Source organism: Daucus carota, chromosome 8 (genome assembly GCF_001625215.2).
Source record: "Daucus carota subsp. sativus chromosome 8, DH1 v3.0, whole genome shotgun sequence".
NCBI lineage: Eukaryota > Viridiplantae > Streptophyta > Magnoliopsida > Apiales > Apiaceae > Daucus > Daucus carota.
Genome location: NC_030388.2, coordinates 22153792 through 22168624, shown reverse-complemented (window position 1 = coordinate 22168624; position 14833 = coordinate 22153792). Strand labels below are relative to the sequence as shown.

At 29.4% G+C, this 14833-nt stretch overlaps 1 protein-coding gene across 1 annotated transcript; it reads right to left on the bottom strand.

Moving 5' to 3' along the window:
• Window positions 1-265: 265 nt before the first annotated feature.
• On the bottom strand, window positions 266-2742 carry LOC108197349 (caffeoylshikimate esterase). Its single transcript, XM_017364938.2, has 8 exons — window positions 2454-2742; window positions 2340-2372; window positions 1967-2090; window positions 1697-1843; window positions 1442-1572; window positions 1192-1329; window positions 1012-1110; window positions 266-820 (listed from the first exon to the last, which is right to left on the bottom strand). Exons 1-8 carry the CDS (start codon window positions 2454-2456, stop codon window positions 521-523), a joined length of 975 nt encoding a protein of 324 aa, XP_017220427.1. The 5' UTR covers window positions 2457-2742; the 3' UTR covers window positions 266-520.
• Between the last annotated feature and the right edge of the window lie 12091 nt (window positions 2743-14833).

Below are 14833 nucleotides of genomic sequence, written 5' to 3'. Positions count from 1 at the left end.
ATAATAACATTGTTGTGGTTGAATCGAACTAGTTCTGCCGATTAAACTATGCAGTATCAGTGTATAGGTCATCTGCAACATTGCAGTAAAACGTCTTCTCGTAATCTGTTAAGTCACAGAGTTTTTTTTTGACGAAAAATAAAGATAAGCCTGCGTAATTGTTAAGTGGCGAGTTTTTTTTTTGACGGGAAAAAAAAATAAGCCTGCATAGACTGAAATATTTCTTGAATCTTGCTGATCATGGTGTTGGCCATGGATCATCTGATAATCGGCAATGAATCATCTGATAAAAATAAGCCTGCGTAGACTGAAATATTCCTGGTCTTTTCTGTCTAACAATTGCAGTTTGATAATTATGCAAGAATTTTGATAAGTAATTGCCAATTCACTGATAATCAGTACATCCTGTAAAATATATATGTATGAATAACAGCCAGCAAGGCTGTACGATGATTACTGGTAGAATACTGTAACCGCAATGAATGATGAAGGTCTCAATTGTGTCGATTTGGCGTTCTTGCTATTCTACGAGTATCGTTTTGCCAGAGCTATCTGTGTGAAGAGCATCATTTCCAGATTTCAGTTCTCTTTCCAATTTAGCATTTCCTGTGGCTGTTTTCTCATCTAACCATTTGGTAATGTCTGAGAACACAATCTCTGTATTTTCAGCTGTCTCCCCGCGGGAGAGGGAATGCCACATTCCGGGGTACAACTTGAAGGTCTTGTCAGAGCTGATCGCCTTTTCATGAAGAAGTTTGCTCACTGACGGATCAGTCACTTTGTCATCTCCACCGTGAAGAAGAAGGAAAGGTAACGAAACCTGTCAAGCAACAAGAGCGAATGAACAATACATTCTCTGATAACAGACATCAACATACATTAGGCCATTTGGCTAAACTCTTTTTCCAAATCAAAATTCATTGCCAGAAGTACCTTATAGCTACTTAAAAGGTCTTATAAAGAAAAAACTTGCTAAAATGTAAGATGTTAAGGAAAAATCACAGTTATGACCTCTTGAAGTCTTTTTTCAATATCCAAGCTGATAGTTAGTAGCTGGTAAGCAGTTTGCAGTCGAGGGCGCCCTTTGTAGCAATACGGACTGTCTCGTACCTATCACAGAAAACATCAGAATTACTTGTCTGGGGTTTTCTCAACAGAAGATTAGCTTTAGGGATGAGATAGATGCTGTACCTCTTTTCTTACTGCAGGCTCTCTGAAGGCAAGATCAACTATATCTGGAGTCGGTATGATTTTCCATGTTGGAATTATCCGAGTAAGCTTGGTCAGAGCAGAAATCACAAACTGGTTTGGCTTAACATCATCTGCAATCTGCACACACACATGGCAACTCAGCTTAATATATGTACATAATGTTCTAAATTTAAGGTAAAATTTATAGACGGTATCTGTTACGTGTTCTTGCAGAGCAAAAGAGAGAGACCTTGCACATAGGAGCCAGTAAAATGGCTCCATCCCAAAAGGCTGGCTTCTTCCTGTGCAAAAGTAGCACAACTGCTCCCCCCATGGATTCTCCCATGATAAACCTCAGCTTCTTCGAGTTCTCCTTCCGTTCTGCATATATCGCCAACAAAAACATTAGTTTCATAATTTCATTACCCTTTTTCTTAAAAATCTGAGTCTGCCACCAACAATTCAAAGCTCACACTTGAATTCTTTCAAATTGAATTCAACATACCACATATGCCTGTGAAATGTTCAGAACAATCTGTGACAAGCGCATCAAAATCCTTAATATATCCCTGCAGCCCAGATGACTTTCCGTGACCCTCATAGTCTATTCCATGAACTGCATAACCTGCTTTCGCAAGCCTAATCCCTGTGTCTGCAGTTACATTCATCCTCATGTCAGCAAACCTTATTTCTAATCGAGTCAACGGCTTTCAACACACACAAAAATAAATATTTCTGCCGTTACAAACCACAACTCATGACTTGTAACACTGACCTTTCATGAAGATACTGCACTCCATGCCATACCCATGGCAGAGAAAGATCAGACCCTTTGGCTCAGAACTAGGCAGCCATCTACAAGTAAAAAGCTTCATGTTTCTCGAATTCGTTATGTACTCCTGCACAAGATCATATCAAAATCACTAACCATCTCACTAAACACAATTGAATTCTCAAAAAACAAGCTTTAACAACTAATCTACATGAGCACGGTTAGATAGCTCCGTAGTTAATACCTTATCCTCATCCCAGGTCCTGGGTTTGTCCCAGGACAGTCCCGAGAATTCTTAGAACATATACTCATTTGTAAGGCTATAAGCCATATTTGTAAAAAAAAAAAAAAAACTAATCTACACAATCATGCATACCTCTTCATATCTAACACTTTCAGCTCCAGCCTCCTAAAAATCAAAACAAAAATAGATTAGACATGAAAGAAAGAGAGGAACATCAATGCAAAGCTACAAAACATGCATACTTACCATGATAAATAAAGATCTCAAACAACAAAACAAATGTACAGAACGAGATGGTTAAGGTTTGGTCAGAACAAAGGAGAGAAGGAAAGAGAAAGTTGCTTCTGATGATTTATAAAGAAAAGAATAAACAGTAGCGTTACAGATGATAGTTTTATATAGGCAAAGAAAATCAGAGTGCAAGAGGGAAAAGGATTTAAGGGATGGAGAAGATTAAGGAGTGATTATATCTAAACAGGATAGGGATTAATACAAAAAATATACTTAAAGCCAAGATTATATTCAAACACTTTCTGATTATTTAACTTCGGGGTCAAGTTGAGACAGCTTTTATTTTATTCGGAATATTATTAAAAAGTTTGTGAATGCATGCCAAATCCACATACTTTGAATAATGATAGAACATAGATGTGGACGGAATAAATTTCTATTATACGTACTTTTCTCGCGACTTTTTGAATTAATGAATGAGCGTTGACAATATATGTATCATCAATATACTTATATAAAGGAGAAGCGAGGGGCGTGTAGGTGGCGCCTCTCACATCGCTCCGTTTTATTTTTCTAATTTTTTGAAATTTTTGGATGAAAAAAATATCAAAAATTAGAACTACCTTTTTTAGTTTGGGTATATTAGAAGCAAGTTTCGGAATCTAATTTTGTTGCAAATTATTTATGGAATATAGTAGCTTGAAAGTTTTAATCTGATTTTGTTTCAGATTATTTAATTATGGGAAAGACAGATTATTTATGGAATATAGTAGCTTGAAAGTTTTAATTTGATTTGTTTCAGATTATTTAATTATGGGAAAGATTAGCACACAAGTTTCTCTGCACCTATAAATACCCTTATAGTTTGTGGGGTTTCGGATCATCTAAACACAACCTCCTCTCTCTTTCAATACCACAAACCCATCTCTCTCTCGTGAGATTAAAAAAATAAAGGTTGTTACAAGCAAATGTAGTTATAGACCGCTATGTTGGAGTCGACAAATCCAAACATGGAAAAGAATATAGTCTTCACATGATATTGATGGATGATGTCAATAAATTAACTGTCAGTGATATATGTCAGCGATGTATGTTTGTTGGTTATTATTTTACGCTATGTTGGAGTCGGCAAATCCAAACACGGGAAAAAAATATAGTCTTGACATAATATTGATGGATGATGTTAATAAATTAACTGTCAGTGTGTTAGTGATGTATGTTTGTTGGTTATTATTTTATAATATTTGTTTTGTTCTTCGGACATGTTTGTTGTTGTTGTTAATTTTTATATGATTTACTTTGTATACTGGAAAAAATTATTCATGCAATATCTGTTTGCCCCGTTCAAGCAACTTTTAAGAGGGTAGTTATAGACCGCTATTTTACAGATTTAAGTTAGATATTTTTTGTGCACAATCAATCTAAAAAAATTGGAGGAAGGTGACAACGTAAGAACATGATTACTTTTTTTAAAAAAACAAATAAAATTAAGATTCGTCATGCTTTAAATTGTTAATTACGTGTATAATTTTATTTTCATTTTTTCGCCATGAATTATAGTCCAATTTTGCAATTTTATATATTTACGTCAAGTTTTTTATAATATAAATTTATTTTATCCCACAAATATTAATTTTGAAACATTAATATACTTTTTATAGACAGCCACAAAATTATTTTATTCTACAAATATTAATATTGAATCATTAATATAAATTTTGTAATCCGCCGCAACGCAAGGTTTATCTGAATCATTAATATTATCTGTTTGCTCCGTTTAAGCAACTTTTAAGTGAAGGCTGTTTATATAGTATTAAAATATAAAGGTTGTTACAAGCAAGGGTATTTATAGACCACTATCTCACGGATTTAAGTTAGATGTTTTTGTGCCCAATCAATCCAAAAAAAAAAAATTGTAATAATATGACAATGTAAGAACATGCTACTTTTCAAAAAAAAAAACACAAATAAAATTGGGATTCGTCGTTCTTTAAATTGTTAATTACGTGTATAAATTTATTTTCATTTTTTCACCATGAATTATAGTCCAATTTTACAATTTTATGTATTAGTATTGGTATTACCTCAATATTTTTATAATATAAAATTGATTTTATCCTACATATATTAATTTTGAAATATTAATATACTTTTTATAGACAGCCACAAAATTATTTTATTCTACAAATATTAATATTGAATCATTAATATAATTTTTATAGGCCGCCGCAACGCGCGGCTTCTCAACTAGTTTTTAATTAATGCTAGGATCAGGTAACAAAGATACGAAGCAATCCATAGAAAAATATGAATGATATATTTTATGAAATAAACAAATTTATAAATTTATAAACTGGTAGATATTTCAATAATAAATTTCAGGATTATCGAGATCAAGATCAAATATTTTCTTTCTTGATTGCTGTCCATGTGATTTATATTCTTTTATGATAATTTATGTGATAATATTTCTTTTTTTTTTTTGAAACGGATGTGATAATATTTCTTGATTCTCTTAAGAATAATAAAGACGATTTGATCCCGTTCAATACGCGGGCGTGAACCTGGTAATACGAGATTGTGTCTCAAAGTAATGGCAGACACATATAAATATCAAGATTCATTTGTTCAAGCCCACATATATTGACCTAAGATTTCTCATGAAAAAATTCAAAGAATTGTGGGTGAGGAGAAAAGTACCAAATTGTCCTACACAAGTAGGAGTAGTTTTTTAACAGCCTCATTTATAAATAGTTAACGTTAAAAGATTCCTGCCTTTTTGATTTGATACATTAATTTGAAGTTAGTTGTTAATATTATAATGGTATGATACATTGCTAGGTTTAGAGGTACATGAACCCGATTTAAAGATGTAAGATGTGATTATCTATTTTATTGCGAACTGTATGACTAGAGCATCTCCAACGGTGTTAGGCTATAATCGTTGGCTAAATGTGACCTGCAAGAGCATCTCCAACGGCGTTGTCTATAATCGTTGGCTATATAGGACCTGTAATACATTATGCAAAATTTGCTGAACCTGTAAGACATTTTGATTCAATTGTATTGGCTATATTGGTTGGCTATAATTTAAAAAAAATATGTTATTAATATTTTAGATTGTTAATATAGAATATATCAGTTCAATATGGTAATAAATGATGTGCAATCTTCCTACAAATTTCTTACAGACTTATAGAGGTTCGACAAATTTAGCCATCCACAGGAGGTTGGCTAAATTTAGAGCATCTCCACCGGTGTTGGCTATAATCGTTGGCTAAATTGGACCTGTCAGACAATATGTAAAATTTGCTGAATCTGTAAGACATCGTGCTACGATGGTATTGGCTATATTGGTTGGCTATAATTTAAAAATAGTATTTTATTAATATTTAGATTGTTATAAATAGAATATATCAGTTTAATATGGTAATAAATGATGGGCAATTTTCCTAAAGATTTCTTACAGACCTGTAGAGGTTCAACAAATTTGGCCATCCATAGGAGGTTGTCTGTAATTATAGACAACAAATGGGCGTGGTTGGAGTGTACTTTTTTGACGATGTTGGCTATAATTTTTAATTATGGTATGCCAACTTGCATTTTAGCTAAGGGGACTTATGGTTGGAGATGCTCTTATAGACAACAGATGAGCATGGTTGGAGTTGTGTTTTTCGAGCTGTTGGCTAAATTTTTTTATTTTAAGTATGCCAACTCACATTTTAGCCAAGATTTTTCAATGGTTGGAGATGCTCTAAGACATTATGTAAAATTTGCTGAACCTGTAAGACATTTTGCTTCAATAGTATATTGGCTATATTGGTTGCCTATAATTTAAAAATAGTATGTTATTAATATTTTAGATTGTTAAAATAGAATATATCAATTTAATATGGTAATAATGATGTGCAATTTTCCTACAGATTTCTTACAGACCTGTAGAGGTTCGACAAATTTAGCCATCCACAGGAGGTTGGTTAAATTTATAAACAACAGCTGAGTATGGTTGGAGTTGAGTTTTTCGAGCTGCTGGCTAAATTTTTTTATTTTAAGTATGCCAACTCATTTTTTAACCAAGTACTTTCAATAGTTGGAGATGCTTTTAGAGGCTTTTCTTGGGCGGAGGCACGAGCAACGGCGAACAAAATCGAATCAGAATCAAAAAATTAAGCTGAACCAGTGAACTGTGCCAATCTGATTTAATTCGGTCCTAATTTTAAGTAAATTCAGATAAAAAGATCGTATTGCATTGAGATTTTAAAGTATTTTTTTCATACGAGAAATTGGAGATTATTCATTGAGATTGTTTGAAATCCATTAAAATTTTGGGGTATTCAATTTAAGATATTAAATTATACTATAAAATCTGGTAATATTCAATTAGGATTTTAAATTGTGCTTTAAAATCCAATAATATTCAATTAAGATTATTTAAAATCCATTAAAATCTGATAATATTCAAATGCTGATGGATTTTTTTTTGAATTTTTTAAAATGATGAATTTTATGTCATATTTCAATGTATTTTGATTTTTTTGAAATCCTACCAAAATTCATAAGATTCAGGATATACTTGTGAAATGCTCAGAACAATCTGTGACAAGCGCGTCAAATTCCGCAATATATACCTGCAGCCCAGATGACTTTCCATGACCCTCATAGTCTATCCCACGAACTGCACAAGAGCAACTCCAATGCACTCATTCTTTATTTATATTTGATCTATATGGACAAGATTTGGGGATTGAGAACAAAAAGAGTTTCTCCAATGCAACTCCCTATCCCCATTAATCAATATACTTATATCAAGGAGGAGCAAGGGGCGTGTAGCTGACGCCTCTCACATCGCTCCGTTCTAATTTTTTAATTTTCTGGAATTTTTGGAAGAAAAATATCAAAAATTAGAACTACCTTTTTTAGTTTCGGATATATTAGAAGTAAGTTTCAGAATCTGATTTTGTTTCAGATTATTTATGGAATATAGTAACTTGAAAGTTTTAATCTGATTTTGTTTCCATATAAAGGAGAAATGAGGGGCGTGTAGGTGGCGCCTCTCACGTCGCTCCGTTCTATTTTTTTAAATTTTCTTGAATTTTCGGATGAAAAATATCAAAAATTAGACATGCCTTTTTTAGTTTCGGATATATTAAAACCAAGTTTTAGAATCTGATTTTGTTTTAAATTATTTATGGAATATAGCAGCTTGAAAGTTTTAATCTGATTTTGTTTCAGATTATTTAATTATGGGAAAGAGTAGCACACAAGTCTCTCTGCACCTATAAATACAGGTTTTTGGTTCTTCTGCAACGATAAGTGAAGGTTATTTATACGGTATTTAAAAATCAAAATAATAAAGGTTGTTGCAAGCAAATGTAGTTATAGACCGCTATGTGGGAGTCGACAAATCCAAATACGGGAGAAGAATATAGTCTTGACATGATTTTGATGGATGATATCAATAAATTAACTATTAGTGATGTATGTTTGTTGGTTATTCTTTTAGAGTATAATATCTGTTTTGTTCATCGGACATGTTTGTTGTTGTTAATTTACATGATTTAATTTGTATACAAGAATATATTATTCATATATTATCTGTTTACTCAGTTCAAGCAACTTTTAAGTGAAGGCTGTTTATACAGTATTACAAAATAAAGGTTGCTACATGCAAGGGTAGTATAGACCGCTATGGCGCTATCTCACGGATTTAAGTTAGATGTTTTTGTGCACAATCAATCCAAAAAAATTGGAGTAAAGTGACAATGTAAGAACATGATTACTTTTTAAAAAAACACAAATAAAATTAAGATTCGTCGTGCATTAAATTGTTAATTACGTGTAGAAATTTATTTTCATTTTTCACCATAAATTATAGTCCAATTTTACAATTTTATATATTAGTATTGGTATTTCATCAATATTTTTATAATATAAAATTTATTTTATCCTATAAATATTAATTTTTAATCATTAATATACTTTTTATTGACAGCCACAAAATTATTGCATTCTACAAAGATTAATATTGAATTATTAATATAAGTTTTATAGGCCGCCGCAACGGGCGGTTTCTCAACTAGTTTTAGATGAGAGAAAGTTCAACCCCTTATTTGAGAGATGAAAAAGCAACCCCTTATATGCTCCATGTCATCACCAGCTCATATCTCCTCTTATTTTTCTGTTATTTATTAGTGCAATCTTTCTGTCTCCTTTAGTTGTATATATAGATTTAAAATATAAGGAATCAAATAGGGAACACCGTTGGAGCAAAATAATTTTTTGATCCTCAATATTTTAAGTAATCATTAAAATATAATATTTTAGAGGTTGAAAATAGGGAATTGCATAATCCTACAGGTCCATTTTAAATCACTTAGGATACATATTTTCTTAAAGAAAAATTACACTTTAGTTGATTCGAGTCTTCAAAAAATTTTGATCAATTCAAATTCTGAACTTAAAATTTTAGACGAATTAAATTCGATCAATCCGAATTTTTAATTTAAAAGACTGAGCTCGAAAATGTTTGGCTCGACTCGTTTTGATGGAAAGAAAAAGATATAGACTAATATAATATTTTATATTTATCTTATTGATTTATAAAAAACAAATGTTGATCGGTAAATTTTATTTAAAAATAATAGGAATATATTGATAACTCGAAAAATAAAAGTAAATAATTTGATAATTTCCTTCTTATTTGATCTTTTATCATGATAATATAGAGTAATGGGGTTTTCCATATTTATTATATTATATTAGCACTTTTTTCCCAAATATTATTTCTAATTATATCTCTCTTTACCGATACAAGAATTTAAATATTTGCTATTTTTCAAAATTCATTTTATATTCTTTCTCTGTTGTCATATCGGAGCTGGCACTTGCACTGCATTGCCCAGATTTGTGATAGTGAGGGACATGTAGACAAGTAAAGTAATACAAAGATAATTATTCTAAAACTTATCCCTATAAGACGTAATCAAATAATATTAAAAAAGAGGTTTATGAAAATTATAGGTTTCATATTTTATCATGATTTCAAGTGATGCTGGGAAGTTGAGAAGTACTCTGGTAGAGAGAAACAACATCTTCGTTATTAAAAGAACTGTGACATGTACAATTAAGCAGAGCTCTACTAGCTTGGGTACTCTTTAAGTTTTTTTTTTAAAATAAAATCACATGGACTTTGTGAAATAATTTTTGATATCGAAATTCTAGCTTATTATATTTGAGTTTGTATATTTATAACATGTTTCTTTATATATATAAACGATAAATATTGTGTTTAACCACTGGCTAACACATTATTTTAATAAATAAAAGAATATTTTTTTAAAAAATATTATGATAATTTTTAAATTTACAAATTAGATTTTATAACACGCTCGTGCCTCGCCCGGGTTATAAATCTAATTAAGATAAAACCATGATTTTCTACTTAAAATAATAATCAAGTTCCTGTACAATTACTAAGACTTATTGAATCATAAGACATAGAGAACCATGTATGTTGTAGTCATATTAGAACCTATGATTCCTTAAGATCCCAAAAGAGTATATACTTTTCAATTTGAGTTTATTATAGAACCTATCATCCAACTCACTCTTTCACTCAAATAAATCAAAATGGACGATTTGTTCTTAATATCTTTAATATCAATCAGGCTAAAGTGAGACGCGATTTCTTCAAATTAGGTGACAGTATACTGCGTTGTTATCTCATTACACTAATGAAAAAAACTAACAAAAATTTAAAGACCGAAGAAGAAACATTTGTACTCATTATGGGGCGACTAGGTAAATTTAAAATAAATGTTTTTTATTTAAAATAAAAAAATAGATTAGAAGTGAAAATATATAAGTTAATAAAGTGTTTGAAAAAGAAACAGAGGGTGTGAGAGAGAAGCTGAAGCAGAAATTCCTACTTCTGCAAAACAAACAGAAATTATATGTCCCAATTATATTTTCAATGGCTAGAAATCTCGCATTTGTCTTTTCTAAAAAACTTAAATGATCGGATACGTCATACGTAAACCAAACCAAACCAAACATACTCAGTATATCCCGCTTAGAGCAGGGTCTGAGGAGGGTAAGATGTACGCAGCCTTGCCCCTACCCTTAAAGTAGAGAGGCTGTTTCCGTGAAGACCCCCGGCTTAGTGCACAACAAATAAAATAGTGTGTGCTATAAGAAGAATATAATACCTTAGCCCATGGCCTTCTTCACATGGGACTTACCCAAACATTTTTTATTGGCGCTAATGCATCTGGTAATGACCGAGTTGAACCCTCCCTTAAAACATACACCATAACCATCATAATCTCTGTGAGACACGAGACCTAGTCTCAACTACTCTAATACGCCGTCTCCAATCATTCTTATCTAATGTCACATCACCTGTGAGATTTAAGGCTCCCATGTCCAAACTTAATTGATCAGCCCATGTCCGACGAGGCCGACCCCTCTTTCTCTTACCCCGAACTGATATGTGCTCTACTCTCCTAACCGGATACGTCATACGTGTGTGCATAATAACAAAAATAAAAAATTATGTATATTGCTTTCAAAAAAAAAAAAAATTATGTATATTATTCACACATTTCACGTATTTGTCACGGTATCAATTCCGGATCATTATTCTCTTCGTTAAAAAACTTAATGGTAGTGATCAAAGTAATATCAATTAATCAGTGACCTATTTAATGTATTTATATATCTGAGTGATTTTAGTGATCGCTTTGATGATTATCCATTTTAATCTATATGTTTAGATATATTTATTGATACTAGCTTTTTTGGCCCGTGCTACGCACACGGGTATTGATTCTTTAATTTTTATCGACTTAATCTATAATTTGCTTTAAAAAAAAACTTAATCTATACTTTATGTCGTGCTTAACCCCAAATCTGGCGGGTAATCAGCGCAGTCAAATTATTTATTATGAGTTTTAAATTATAGAATTTTAAATGTTTATTAGCATTTTGTCTCGTGCTACGCACATGTGTATGTTTTTTGTTTTTTTTATCGAGTTAACCTATACATTTTTATTAACAAACAGTATGATATGAGATATAAGTTATGAAAGCAACGTACGTAAGAGTCAAAATACTCGAGTTTTGTTATTAGCGAACAGTACGTTGTAGATGTTAAAAATAATATATACAAATGTCGATTGAATAAATAAAATCACGCAACAGAAATTATAACGACGCGGACTATATAAATCTTTGTATTTAGAAATATATATAATTATTAATTTAACATGATTATGCAGATTACAGAGCTTCCATCCATTCCTCAATTATAAAATTAAGGTGAATATGCTGATGATAGAGTTTCCTCCCGTCCTTAATAAAAATTGATAAATATGTTAAGAAATAATTAACCTCAAAGTAATACATCAATTAGGGAATACATATGTATTCATAATATAGTTACATTACTAAAATTATATAATGCTATAATTATTGCCTATATTGAAAATTGATACGAAGAGAATATACGTGATAAATATCTATAATGGAATAGATTCTGTATTGATTTTATAACGGAATAGATTTTTCATTAATATCATCACAATAACCAAATATTTAATATAATAATAATATTTTATGTTTGGAATAAAAATTTATATGTTCATGAATCTATGATCAAATCATTATTTGTATAGTTAAAATAATAAAAAAATATTCGATAATTGTTTCCAAAACATTTATAAAAGATATAAAAAATAGTAATGACTATATAATTAAAATTTCTCGGCGTCGCCGAATCTTAAATAAAACAACAAAAACTATAATAAACTATATGTAAAAATTTTATTGTTTAGTTATTTAAATGAAAATTTTCTCATTTATGAAAAAATTATTTAAATAAAAATATACATGTAGCATTTTCGCCCGTGCTATGCACACGGGTATGATTTTTTTTTATCTAGTTAAACTATAAAATTTTTATTAACAAACAGTATGATATGAGATATAAGTTATGAAAACTAACGTATGTAACATTCAAAATACTCGAGTTATGTTATTGACGATCAATACGTTGCAAATGTTAAAAATAATATATACGAATGTCAATTAAAAAAAAAAAAATCACACAACGGAAATTATGACGACACGGACTATATATAAATCTTTTAATTTAGAAACATAAATAATTATAAACTTAACCTGATTATACGTATTATAAAACTTCCATCCATTCCTTAATTATGGAATTAAGGTGAATATGTTGAGAAATAATTAGCCTTAAAGTAATACATCAATAAAGGAATACATATGTAATCATAATTCAGTTACATTACTAAAACTATACATATGCTATAATTATTGCCTATTGAAAATTGATAATAAAAGGATATACATCATAAATATCTACAATGGAATAGATTCTGCATTGATTTTATAACGGAATAGATTTTTCATTAGTATCATTAATATAACCAAATATTTAATATAATAATATTTCGTGTTTGGAATAAAAATTTATATCTTCATGGATCTATGATCAAATCATTATTTGTATAGTTAAAATAATAAAAAAATATTCGGTAATTGTTTCTAAAATATTTATAAAAGACATAAAAATAGTAATGACTATAAAATTAAAATTTCTTGGCGATGCCTCGAATCTTAAATAAAATAACAAAAAATATAATAAATTATATGTAAAAATTTTATTGTTAAGTTATTTAAATGAAAATTTGCTCATTTATGAAAAATTTATTTAAATAAAAATATACTCGTAGCATTTTGGCCCTTGCTACGCGCACGAGTATGATTTTTTGTTTTTTTATCTAGTTGAACTATACATTTTTTATTAACAAACAGTATAATATGAGATATAAGTTATGAAAGGCAACATATGTAAGAGTCAAAATACTCGAGTTATGTTATTGACGATCAGTACGTTGTAGATGTTAAAGATAATATATACAAATATCGATTGAAAAAAAATAAACTCATGCAACAGAAATTATGAGGACGCGGACTATATAAATCTTTGTATTTAGAACATAAATAATTATAAACACTTAACCTGATTATGCGTATTATAATTCTTCCATCCATACTTCATTATAAAATTAAGGTGAATATGCAAATAATAGAGTATTCTCCCTTCCTTAATAAAAATTGATAAATAAGTTAAGAAATAATTAACCTTAAGGTAATACATCAATAAAAGAATACATATGTAGTCATAATTCAGTTACATTACTAAAATTATATGCTACGATTATTGCCTGTAATGAAAATTGATAATAAGAAGAGATATACGCGATAAACATCTATAATGGAATAGATTCTGTATTGATTTTATACCGGAATAGATTTTTAATTAGTGTCATTAATATAAATAAATAATTAATATAATAATAATAATTCATGTTTGGAATAAAAATTTATAATTTTATGGATCTATTATCGAATCATTATTTGTATAGTTAAATAATCAAAAATATTAGGTAATATGTTCCAAAATATTTATAAAAGATATGAAAATAGTAATGTTTGTATAATTAAAATTTCTTGGCGTCGTCTAAAGGCGACGCCTCGAATGTTAAATAAAATAACAAAAAATATAATAAACTATATGTAAAATTTTTATTGTGAAGTTATTTAAATGAAAATATGCTCATTTATGAAATTTTTATTTAAATAAAAATATACTCGTAGCATTTTGGCCCGTGCTACGCACACGGATATAATTTTTTGTTTTTTAATCTAGTTAAACTATACATTTTTATTAATAAACAGTATGATATAAGATATAAGTTATGAAAGACAAAATATGTAAGAGTCAAAATACTCGAGTTATGTTATTGACGATCAGTGCGTTGTAGATGTTAAGCATAATATATACGAATGTCGATTGAAAAAAAATAAAATCACGCAACAAAAATTATAATGACGCGGACGATATAAATCTTTGTGTTTAGAAACATAAATGATTATAAACTTAACCTGATTATGCGTATCATAAAGCTTCAATCCATACCTTAATTATAAAATTAAGGTGAATATGCAAATGATAGAGTTTCCTCCCTTCCTTAATAAAAATTGATAAATAGGTTAAGAAATAAATAACTTTAAGGTAATACATCAATAAAGAAATACATATGTAGTCATCATTCAGTTAGATTACTACAATTATATGCTACGATTATTGTTTATATCGAAAATTGATAATAAAAAGATATACGTGATAAATATTTATAATGGAATAGATTCTGTATTGATTTTATAACGGAATAGATTTTTAATTAGTATCATTAATATAATCAAATATTTAATATAATAATAATATTTCATGTTTGGAATAAAAATTTATAACTTCATGGATCTATTATCAAATCATTATCTGTATTGTTAAATAATCAAAAATA

Excerpts from the sequence above, each read along its gene's own strand:
- LOC108197349 (XM_017364938.2), bottom strand. Across the intron at positions 2,091-2,339 it reads AAAGTGTTAGATATGAAGAG|GAGTACATAACGAATTCGAG; the intron begins GTATGCATGATT and ends GATCTTGTGCAG. Across the intron at positions 1,111-1,191 it reads AGCCTGCAGTAAGAAAAGAG|GTACGAGACAGTCCGTATTG; the intron begins GTACAGCATCTA and ends TTTCTGTGATAG.